General features: G+C 29.8%; 1 protein-coding gene across 1 annotated transcript; it reads left to right on the top strand.

Annotated features, from left to right (window-relative positions):
- Positions 1–1450: 1450 nt before the first annotated feature.
- LOC145087726 (alpha-dioxygenase PIOX-like) lies at positions 1451–10777 on the top strand. Its single transcript, XM_079025769.1, has 10 exons — positions 1451–1606; positions 1707–1973; positions 8286–8435; positions 8531–8664; positions 8755–8968; positions 9070–9215; positions 9289–9516; positions 9659–9861; positions 10038–10281; positions 10375–10777. Exons 1-10 carry the CDS (start codon positions 1472–1474, stop codon positions 10598–10600), a joined length of 1947 nt encoding a protein of 648 aa, XP_078881895.1. The 5' UTR covers positions 1451–1471; the 3' UTR covers positions 10601–10777.
- Positions 10778–11261: the final 484 nt, after the last annotated feature.

The following is an 11261-nucleotide window of genomic DNA, read 5'->3' as shown; positions in this document are numbered from 1 at the left end:
TGGCTAAAGAAGTTATTGAAAGAACTCGACGTCATTGGCTAACAAACACCGACAACAAAGATGCTACTTACTTATGTGCGAATCCTCATGAAGCACATACCACTTGACCATCACTTTTTGCGGGAGGTAGCAAATCTCTTATGGTCTTCTCAGAGTAGTTCACATCAACTCGCAAGATCAACTTGCCGACATGTTAACAACGCCACTTTCTCGGGTGCCGTTTCTACGAAATAGATCCAAGATTGGAGTTTCTGATGGATCATCTATCTTGCGGGGGTGTATTAGAGATATTGAGCCCACAACACAACCTATTTAGGATGAAACCATATACAAGATCAACTTGTCGACATGTTAACAACGCCACTTTCTCAGGTGCCGTTTCTTCGAAATAGATCCAAGATTGGAGTTTCTGATGGATCATCTATCTTGCGGGGGTGTATTAGAGATATTGAGCCCACAACACAACCTATTTAGGATGAAACCATATACAATTACTCGTATAGGATGAAACCATGTACATTAAATGTGCTGTCAAAATATACCAATAATAATTCGTTAAATTACTCCTGTAAAGGCGTTCCTTACAACTATGTACTTTGCCAATATAAGGCACGTAAATTTGTAAATGAAATCAACAAATTCTAAAACAATTCTCTTTACCTTTATAAACTCAACTGAAAAACTCTATATTTCGATGGTTGGATGTCAAAACTCAAAACGGTCCTGGTTCACTCTGTCGAGGAGTTTTTCATGATTCCTTCCGCTTTGATTTCGCCCAACAACATAGAACGGACTTTTGAGATAGTTTTTCACGTTTCTATGATTGTTCATGGTCAACAAAATTCACGTGGTTTATCAATATTGATTTGAAGTTTTCAAAGTTCATTTGATCTTTAAACAAAAATATTATTTCATTACAACATATGTGAATGTTATATGCGTAATTAACGTCAGTCTTGTAAAAATTACAATAATATGCAATATAACTCCAAAGATAAAAAAGAAACCGTGGAGAATGGGTTCGGTTAATCAACTGAATTTCAAACCTATCGATCAAAAGACGTGTTTAATTAAGCGACTGATAGATCTCATTTCCTTTTATATTTCTAATTTTGTTTTTGATTCGGTACCTTATCCAATCTGATTCGTTCCTTTTGAATAATTGGCACCAATTAAACACATTTTCAATTAAATCAACATAATTGATATAGTGGTAAGTTAACCATTTAGTAGCCTCCACTTGAAAAGTCCTCAATTAGCTTGTTGTTGTTTTGGACACCTCTTAATTTCCTCTGACAATTCACTGTACGTTTATTTTTCTTCATTTGTAATTTCTATTCAATGCTTATGAGGAGACGCAGTACAGACGTGACTCACGTTCCAACCATCTCCATCCTGACAATTAGTGTATAAATAGGCAATCTTGGTGTTGTAAATCTCACACAAAACATTCAATCGATCTGTCCTCAAGATGAAACCCACCATGATTCTAATGATCTTATCTTCTGCGAAATCTCTCCTTCTTTCACCCATCAAACACTTTATTCATGGCGACTTCCATGATATCTATCAAAGGATGACACTCATCGATAGGCTTCTTTTCCTGGTGCTTATATTTCGATCCATGCATGCATGTAGCTTTCACTCTTAACTAAGTAAAAAAAATGGCGCACTAATTAATTCTAGGGTTTCATTTTGTTTTGCAGATTATACATGGTATTGATAAGATAGGGATTCAGTGGCATCGTTTGCCTGTTTTCCTGGGGCTGATATACCTTGCCATACGGAGGTATCTTCATGACGAGTACAATTTGCTGAACGTTGGGAAAACTCCGGTGGGGATAAGGTTCAATGCTGGCGACATTCCGTTCAGGACAGCTGACGGGAAGTTTAATGATCCTTTCAATGAAGACGCCGGCAGTGAGGGGACTTTCTTTGGCCGGAACATGCCCCCTGTTGATCAGAAAGATAAGGTACATATATAAATGCATGGACTTTTTTTTTTTTTTTTCATGTTGCATTATAGACTTATAGCGCATCCGTATGTTATTAATAGAGTTCTGAATTCAAATAGCACATTCAGTTTCCCGTTAATTGTCAAGATTTATTGACGAGATAGGTTCACTAACTAGGATTTAATGAATTAATGTGCAGTTTCATCCTTTAAATATGATTCTTTTCCTAATCTTATGAAAGAAACAAAAAGTTTAAACTTGTAGATATGATTTTATTGGTCATTTGAAACATAAGGTTAAACGAAAATACTTTTCTTTTCTTCTTAAATATGAAGATAGATCATGTTATATATTATATATGCTTTGAAGTTGAATTTTTTTTGTCAATCATTTAACTTATTTACCAGTCATCAATAATAAAGGAATTAAATTTATGCTATATATCTAGTTCTCTAGCAAACTCAACTAATTAATTTTAATTTAGTTGGGTTTAATTTGGTTCAAGATTTCAATTATAAATTAATAACATGGATGTGATTATACTAATGCCATAGAGCAGGTGGGTAGGTGGTTGGATCGGAACCTTTCATATTGAAATGATATGAATAATAATAATCCTTATTAATGCCCGATTAATTATGCTTTTCTATGTTTGTTTACTAGGTATTAGATCCGTGTAATATACGGGTTGATTTAAAAAAAGATTAAACATTAAAGTGTAAACAAAAAATATTTTTTAATGTACAAATTTAAAATAAGAAATGAAGAAACGTATTTATTATAATTTAATATCATATATATGATATTTAATACTTTATATATATAAATATATGATTTTAATTTTAAAAATTGAAACAAACCAACAATTGATAAGTGAATAATATTTATTTCAAAAATACCACAAAATGACAAGTATTAAAACTCATGAGAGATTGACATGTGACAAATAAAATCTTTATTTATTAGGGAAGATAACTGATCTCTTCAATATAGCTTGTTTCGGTATGCAAGATTTGGTTACAATAGTCCAAAAGATTTTTAACATTTAGTATTGTAAAAACAAGATTGGTTCAAATCTCATCTTATCTAATAATCCTATCTAAATAAATAAATGTTTTTTTGCCACATATCATCTTCTCCTTCATTTTGACACTTGTCATTTTGTGAGAGTTTTAGAATTTTTATTTTCCACTTGTCATTTTTAGCGATTTTCATTTCCTTAAAATAAAATTCCATAAAGTTGTAATGCGTTCTATAAAGAAATAAAATAATCATATTAATTTGATAATAAATTCTCATAAATACTCCAAATGATTGAATTTCTTTTACAAATGTTCCAAAAGATTAGATTCTGGTATGTAAAGTATTATTTTATAAAATACTTCATGTTAATATATTGATATTAAATTTTTATTTTTAATAAATCCGTGTAATACACGGGTCTCACACCTAGTTTTTTTTTTAATAAAGTATACAAGGTTTACGATTTCAGTTTTGATTTTTCTGGTCTTCTAAAAACAATAGTTTTTTTATGGATACACTTCCCTTTTGTTAAATATTAAGTCAAAATTTTGTTCGTTTCCGAACCATGCATAGAACAAGGCTTGTTCATGTTTGTTTGTTTAGGTTTAACCGAACTAACAAACGAACACGAACGCTTAAACAAACACGTTTTCTTGTTTGTGTTTGTTTGTTTAAAAATTACATTGTTTGTGTTTGTTTGTTAAGATGTTAATTGAACATAAACAAAAAATATATAAAAGTAAGTAAAGGAAAGAGAACAAACACATGTAATTGAGCACAAACAAACAGAGATAAATATCATAAACATTGAAACGATTAAACCTGCATAAACAAACAATTATATGGAAATCCTAGAATATAAAAATCCAAATCCCTAAATAACTTAAAAACAAACACTAAATATCATCTTCATGCAAATATCTTCCCAAAACATAGAAGTTTTGGGCACTCAAAAACATGCCTATGCATCTGTGTGGTTGTTCCTTTGTTAAACTTTTTTATTTTCTTACCACATTGGATGCATTCACACATTTCAGTTCCATCATCCAAGTTTATTACACGAACATGTTCCCAAATTTTGAAGTCTTTCTTTCTTTCCCTTATAGCATATGAAAAATGTTCTTCACTATTTGTTTCATTTGGTTGTTGTGCACCAACAACATCAACTACGGGTACAGCATCTTCTTCTAGTTCTGCATTGCCTTCGATAACAATAACATCATGAGCATTTTCCATTGTGGGACTGCCTGCACTTGAATTGAAATATTGAATTATGTTTAAATCAAATAGAGGTTGTTCACTTGAATCAAAATATGTTGAGTTTAAATCTGATATCCATGCAAACAACTTGTATGCTTTTACTCTTTAATCATTTTAAAATCTTAAAAAGACATAAGATATAGACAATAAATCAATCGAATCATGTAATTACCTAAATCTCTTACTTTGAGTTCTCAAGTTAATATACAAAAGAACCAATAATTATCCTAATTGAATAACATCAAAATTTCAAAAACTTCAATAAAAAAGAGTGAGAAAACTGAAAAGGAGAATATTTTTTTACCTAGAATATCCATTCGTACTACAATCGATTAGAATTGTGATGAACAAAAAGTGGGAATTGTTAAGTTCGATGGGGTCTTAGTACATTATTACATATTTATATTAGAATTTGTCGATAAGTTTGGAGTGTTTAGTGATTGAAGATTTACTTTCTGTTTTTTTAATTGGTAATCAAACTCCTAATTTTCTTCTATTTTTACCAACCTTCCTTGTTTTACTTATTTTCATAGTTTGTGCATTTAATAGTTAAGAATTATATGTCATTCTATGTTACTATATGATTGTGATTGACGATTCAAACGGATTTAAATTTTACTATACCTTTTATATATATATATATATATATATATATATATATATATATATATATATATATATATATATATTAGAAAAGCATAAAAGAACATCAATCAATCAATATTAACGAACGTTCACGAACTTAAATGAACGAACGAGACCATTGTTCATGTTTGTTTGTTTAACTAAACAAACATAAAATTTTGTTTGTGTTTGTTTGTTTATTATATAAACAAACATAAACGAACATTTTACCGAACGAATTACGAACGGTTTGTCAAACGTTTGGTCCAAATCAACCTTTTTGGGGCAAAGATAAAAATAAAATAAGAACAATATATTAGGTCTATTATAATTAATTAACTTAGAGAAGCGTTATGTTTTCTTGAACAAACTTAGATTTCATCATTTGGATTAGATTTCATAATGTACGTAATATATTAATCATAAATGTATCGTAACACGAGTACCAACTACTGCTGCTACTGTATATAAAAAAAAAAAAAAAAAAAAAAAAAAAAAAAAAAAAAAAACATTATGATTCGTTTTTCAAATTAGGCATGCTATATACTTTCTGAATTTAAAATTGTTGTGGACATTTAATTAAGATATTATAAATAAAGTTTTGGTAGTCGCGTTAAAATCTAGGGTTATAATTGTCAAAAATAGATTAAGAAATGTCTTTCAAAGATTTGATTAGGTGCTTTGCTCCATTAAATATATTGTAAACAAGTTGTACATAGTTTTTGGTTAGTATTTATGTAGTATTTTGTTTTAAACCCTCTCGGTTTCAAACCAAAGGAAATAAAATTATAGTAATTTTACTTATTGGAATTCTCTAAATTCAAATATTAAATCGAGTTATGTCTGCATAAGTTGATTTATTTTTTTTAGAATAACAAGTATATTCTACACTTTTAAACTACTTTTAAATTCACATATGTCTCTAACAAGTCTAATAATACTTGAACCTCAATTTCAAATACCAATACTGCTAGGATAGAGACCCTTTGGTGCATAAGTTGACCTAATTACTTTTATAAATCAACAACGTGTTTTAAATAAGTCATTTTATGCAACTTTATATGTTTTCAATAATTTCTAACCATTTTTAAGGAATACCAATAAGTCATTTTATGCAACTTCATATGTTTTCGATAGTTTCTAACTATTTTTAAGGAATACTTGTATACAAATAAAAGTTACAGTTTCAATTTCTAGCTTTCAGCTAGCTTTAGAACATGCCCAAAATTCGCGTGGTTATTAATTATACTCATTTAATTTTCTCCAAGCATATTATAAAATGAAAAATGTATTTACATAACCGAATTTTCTTTTCCCATAGCCAAATTAAGTAACAAAAATATAATATCAAAATAAATTTTCTAAATGATAATTGGTAGTTAATCATATCTTTATCTTGGAAATTAAGATATAACTTTGTTGATCAACATTTATATATAGTATAACTATCTAACTAGTTCCAGAAAAATCAAAAGCATTATGGTTTTCAGAATTCGAACAACGGAACAAGTTTAAATGTGATTTTTAACTTTTTGTGAATCCTTACTAACAATCACAAAGAGTCTAATGTTCTTAGGGAAAATGACATAAAAGCTCTTAAGTTTTCATAAAAATGCCGGTTTTACCCTTGGACGTGTTTTATGTCAAGTAAAGCCCGATGTTTTGTTTAATTTGTTAATTTTTACCCTTGTAGCCGGTTTCCAGGTAACCTATCGGTTACCTAGGTTACCTAATGTCAGTAAAGCCCTTAAATTTTCAAAAATGTTCGGATTTAACCTTAAGTTTTTCAAAAATGTTCGAATTTATCCTTACCTTGATTTTTATTTTGATTATTATTATTATTATTATTATTATTATTATTATTATTATTATTATTATTATTATTATTACATTTTTAATTGTATAAAAATATTTTATACATACATTTTTAAATGTATAAAAATATTTTTACTAATATAAATATATTTTTAAAAATATATATATACTTGTATTTAATATTTATATATACATTTGAAAGCCCATGTATTCTTATAGAAATGTATTTATATATTAAAAATGTATTTATTTGTATTTAGTAGGTATAAGTATAAATATATATTTATTTTATATAAAAATATATTATATACATATAAATATAAAAATATGTATTTATATGGTTTATATTATATAAAAGATATAATTATATGTATTTGTACATATTACCAAGTATAAATAAGTATTTATTATCAAACATCATACTAACCAGATAAGCAAAATAAATATTCATTAATTAAAAAACATAATGTAACAATTATAAAACCTTCGTAGTTAGAAAACCTTAATAAAACCACTCGATTACAGATAAGATTTAGTATAAATTTGAAAAAACTTATATTATTCAACTATATTAGGTTAATAGTGAGTAGATAACAATAAATGATCAACAAATAACACTCATAAATAGAAAATATACAGAATATAATTCAAAAAAAACCTCGACAAAAACACTAGATCACTGTAAAAAATAAGTATTATCAACTAAAAATAATTCATTAACTGTTTTTATCTCAAAAATTGATAACGTAATGTCAAATACGAGTGTAAACTTCATTTATGATTGTTGTAAGTTCACAAAAAGATTAGGAAATGCATCAATTCTAATATTGATCTGAAGCATTTGTTTTTGCAAAATCAGTCATCGACGATATTTTTTACTTTATCAAGTTTTTTCTGTTCGATTCAACAACTATAGATGAAGATTTAGGGTTTTCAAATGTGTATAAATACCAAATACAAGTACATATATTTTTAAAAATATATTTATATTAGTAAAAATATTTTTATACATTTAAAAATGTGTGTATAAAATATTTTTATACATTTAAAAATGTATGTATAAAATATTTTTATATAATTAAAAATTTAATAATAATAATAATAATAACAACAACAACAACAATCAATCAATCGATCAATGTGTAAGGATAAATCCGAACATTTTTTAAAAACTTAAGGGTAAATCCAAACATTTTTTAAAATTCAAGGGCTTTAATGGCATTAGGTAAGGGTAAATCCAAATATTTTTTAAAATTCAAGGGCTTTAATGGCATTAGGTAACCGGTAGGTTACCTGAAAACCGGCTACAAGGGTAAAAATGAACAAATTAATTAAACAAAACTTCGGGCTTTACTGGATATAAAACACGTCTAAGGGTAAAACCAATATTTTTGTGAAAAGTTAAGGGCTTTTATGTCATTTTCTCATGTTCTTACGCATATACATTGAAGAAATACAATCGATCAAATGTTCATTATTCTATATATCTGTTAACTTTTTATCATTCTTTGTTATAACAGATGTTAAGCTAATTAAGAACGATATTCAAGAACTAGAAACAATATTACTGCAAGGAAAATATATTAATACACCAAGTTTTGTGTGCAGCTACTAAAACCGGATCCAATGGTGGTGGCAACAAAACTTCTGGCACGTAGACAAATCATAGACACTGGTAAACAATTTAACATGATTGCTGCTTCGTGGATTCAGTTCATGATTCACGATTGGATTGATCATCTTGAGACAACACAACAGGTTTAGTTTATATATATATTTATCCGTATATATTATTTCAAACAAGACATGATGCAAGAAAAACTAACACATGATCATGGAATTGCATGGATCAGATTGAGCTAAAGGCACCTCCAGAAGTAGCCAATCAATGTCCTCTCAAATCCTTCAAGTTTTATAAGACGAAAGAAGTTGACACGGGATTTTATGACATCAAGAAAGGTCAACTTAACATTAGAACTTCTTGGTGGTATGAACAATCAATCTATTTTTAGAACTATTTGCGACTAAAAACAGTTGCTGAATCAATAATATGAATTTAAGAAACCAATTCTTTTAGGGACGGGAGTGCAATATACGGAAGCAACTCAAGTAAATTGAATCAGTTGAGAACATTCAATGAAGGAAAGCTCAAAATCGGAAACGATGGCCTCCTTCAACATGACAGTGACGGAGTTCCATTATCAGGCGATGTCCGTAATGGTTGGATTGGTTTATCAACCTTACAAGCTCTCTTCATCCTCGAGCACAATGCCATTTGTGATGCGTTGAAGGTGCGTACATATATATACACACAAAACCCATTCACATATTTAACTTTAAATTCACTAGTAATTCTCATTTGCAAATTAATTATGTATATAATATATATCAGAAAGAATATCAAGATTTAGAGGATGAAGATTTATATCGTCATGCAAGGCTAGTAACTTCTGCTGTCATTGCCAAGATCCACACCATTGACTGGACTGTCGAGCTTCTTAAGACTGACATGCTTCATGTAGCAATGAGAGCAAACTGGTAATTGATCGAATTAGTTGGAATTAACTAGTTAACTAATATATTTGATTATTTTTTAAATTGATTTATTCAGGTATGGGCTACTGGGGAAAAGATTCAAGGATACATTTGGACACGTTGGAGGAGCCATATTGGGAGGTCTTGTAGGATTAAAGAAACCCAATAACCATGGGGTACCCTACTCACTAACTGAAGAGTTCGTGAGTGTTTACAGAATGCATTCTCTCTTACCTGATCAACTCTTCATTAGGGATGTTAATTCAACACCTGGCCCCAACAAATCTCCAAAATTAACCAAAAAGTAAGACCTTCTGGAGCCAAATTAATGTATCTTCAGTAGTTACAGCTTCAAATAACTTACTTGTATGTCAATTGGTATCCAGTCCCGATAATGTATTCAGCAAATAATAGTGATGGAAATTTTGATCAACATTAATTCACAGGGTTGACATGATAAATTTGCTTGGAAGGAGAGGGGAGACGGAATTATCAGAAATTGGATTTACAACACAGATGGTATCAATGGGACATCAAGCATGTGGGGCTCTTGATCTATGGAATTATCCGACGTGGCTGAGAGACGTGGTGCCACAAAACGTTGATGGCACAGATCGCTCAGATCATGTCGACTTACCATCCCTTGAGAGTAAATATCTTCTTTCCTCACTAAAATTCAGAATAATTATTAGATTTTAGTCAAAGGGCGTGAAATTTTAACATGGAATAAAGAATGATTACTTAATGTTCTTGTTTGCAACAGTGATCTGTATTATTCTGTGTATCTACTTATTGATCAAAACACATTCATGCATGGTGATGTAGTTTACAGGGACAGGGAGAGGAATGTAGCAAGATATAATGAGTTTCGTAGATCACTTTTTTTGATCCCCATTTCCAAATGGGAAGATCTGACGGATGATAAAGAAGCTATCGATACATTGCGTGAAGTGTACAATGATGACGTGGAGCAGCTCGATATGTTGGTAGGAATGGCAGCTGAGAAAAAGATTAAAGGGTTCGCCATTAGCGAGACAGCTTTTGTAATATTTATCATCATGGCATCAAGGTACAACGACTTAACACCATACGAAAAAACTGACACTGATGATCAAAATTAACAAACTGAACGGATATTCTAATGAATTGCATGGTTTTGCAGGAGACTGGAGGCAGATAGATTTTTCACGAGTGACTTCAATGAAGATGTTTACACAAAAAAGGGGTTGGAATGGGTGAATACAACGGAGAGTTTAAAAGATGTATTGGACAGACACTACCCTGAGATGACCGATCGATGGATGAACTCTGCAAGTGCTTTTACGGTGTGGGATGCTACACCAGATCCTGATAATCCCATCCCTATATATTTTCGTGTGCCTAAATGATTTTTCTTTTGTATATAAATTAAATTATGACAGAGGTTAAATGCATGGAGCATAAATTAAATAAATATCATATTAAAATATGGTATTGTCTTAAGTGGAATTCTAATAAAAATGTCAATTCATTTTTAAAGTTTTTGCGCCAAACTTATTAAATAAAAGTATTTAATATTTATATTTATAAACAATATACTGAATATTCTTGTGTATTTCATAATTTAATACTGTGTACATGAGAGAGTATAAATACAAGGAAAATACAACTAACTCCTAAATACAAGCAGGAGACCAGGTACAATAGGAAGACTAATACTAAGTCTAAGCACATGTTTCAGAACACGTGTGATACACTTCATTACCCCCTGCAAGCTGAAAATCGGGACGAATGTGAAGCTTGTGTTTTAAGGACAAAAACCGATGTTTGTTTAAAGATTTGGTGAAGATATCCGCAACCTGATCAACAGAAGAAATGGGACTGATGACAAGTTCTTTTGCTTCTACTTGCTCTTTGATGAAGTGAAAATCCAAGGCGATGTGTTTGGATCTGGTACGAATAACTGGATTTTGTGTCATGAATATAGCACCGATATTATCACACAGCAATAATGGTGGACCGGAGAGAGGAGAATGTAGTTCTGTTAAGAGTTGCCTGATCCATATGAGT

This window comes from Lactuca serriola, chromosome 2, assembly GCF_051521515.1.
Source record: "Lactuca serriola cultivar US96UC23 chromosome 2, Lser_US96UC23_V15, whole genome shotgun sequence".
Classification (NCBI taxonomy): Eukaryota; Viridiplantae; Streptophyta; class Magnoliopsida; order Asterales; family Asteraceae; genus Lactuca; species Lactuca serriola.
The sequence above is the reverse complement of the archived record's forward strand: the minus strand, read 5'-3'. Positions and strand labels throughout refer to the sequence as shown.

Coding starts and splice junctions, on each gene's coding strand:
- LOC145087726 (XM_079025769.1), top strand. CDS start 1,472: ATGAAACCCACCATGATTCTAATGATCTTATCTTCTGCGAAATCTCTC. Junction 8,665..8,754: donor AACATTAGAACTTCTTGGTG/GTATGAACAATC, acceptor CAATTCTTTTAG/GGACGGGAGTGCAATATACG. Junction 9,517..9,658: donor TCTCCAAAATTAACCAAAAA/GTAAGACCTTCT, acceptor ATTAATTCACAG/GGTTGACATGATAAATTTGC.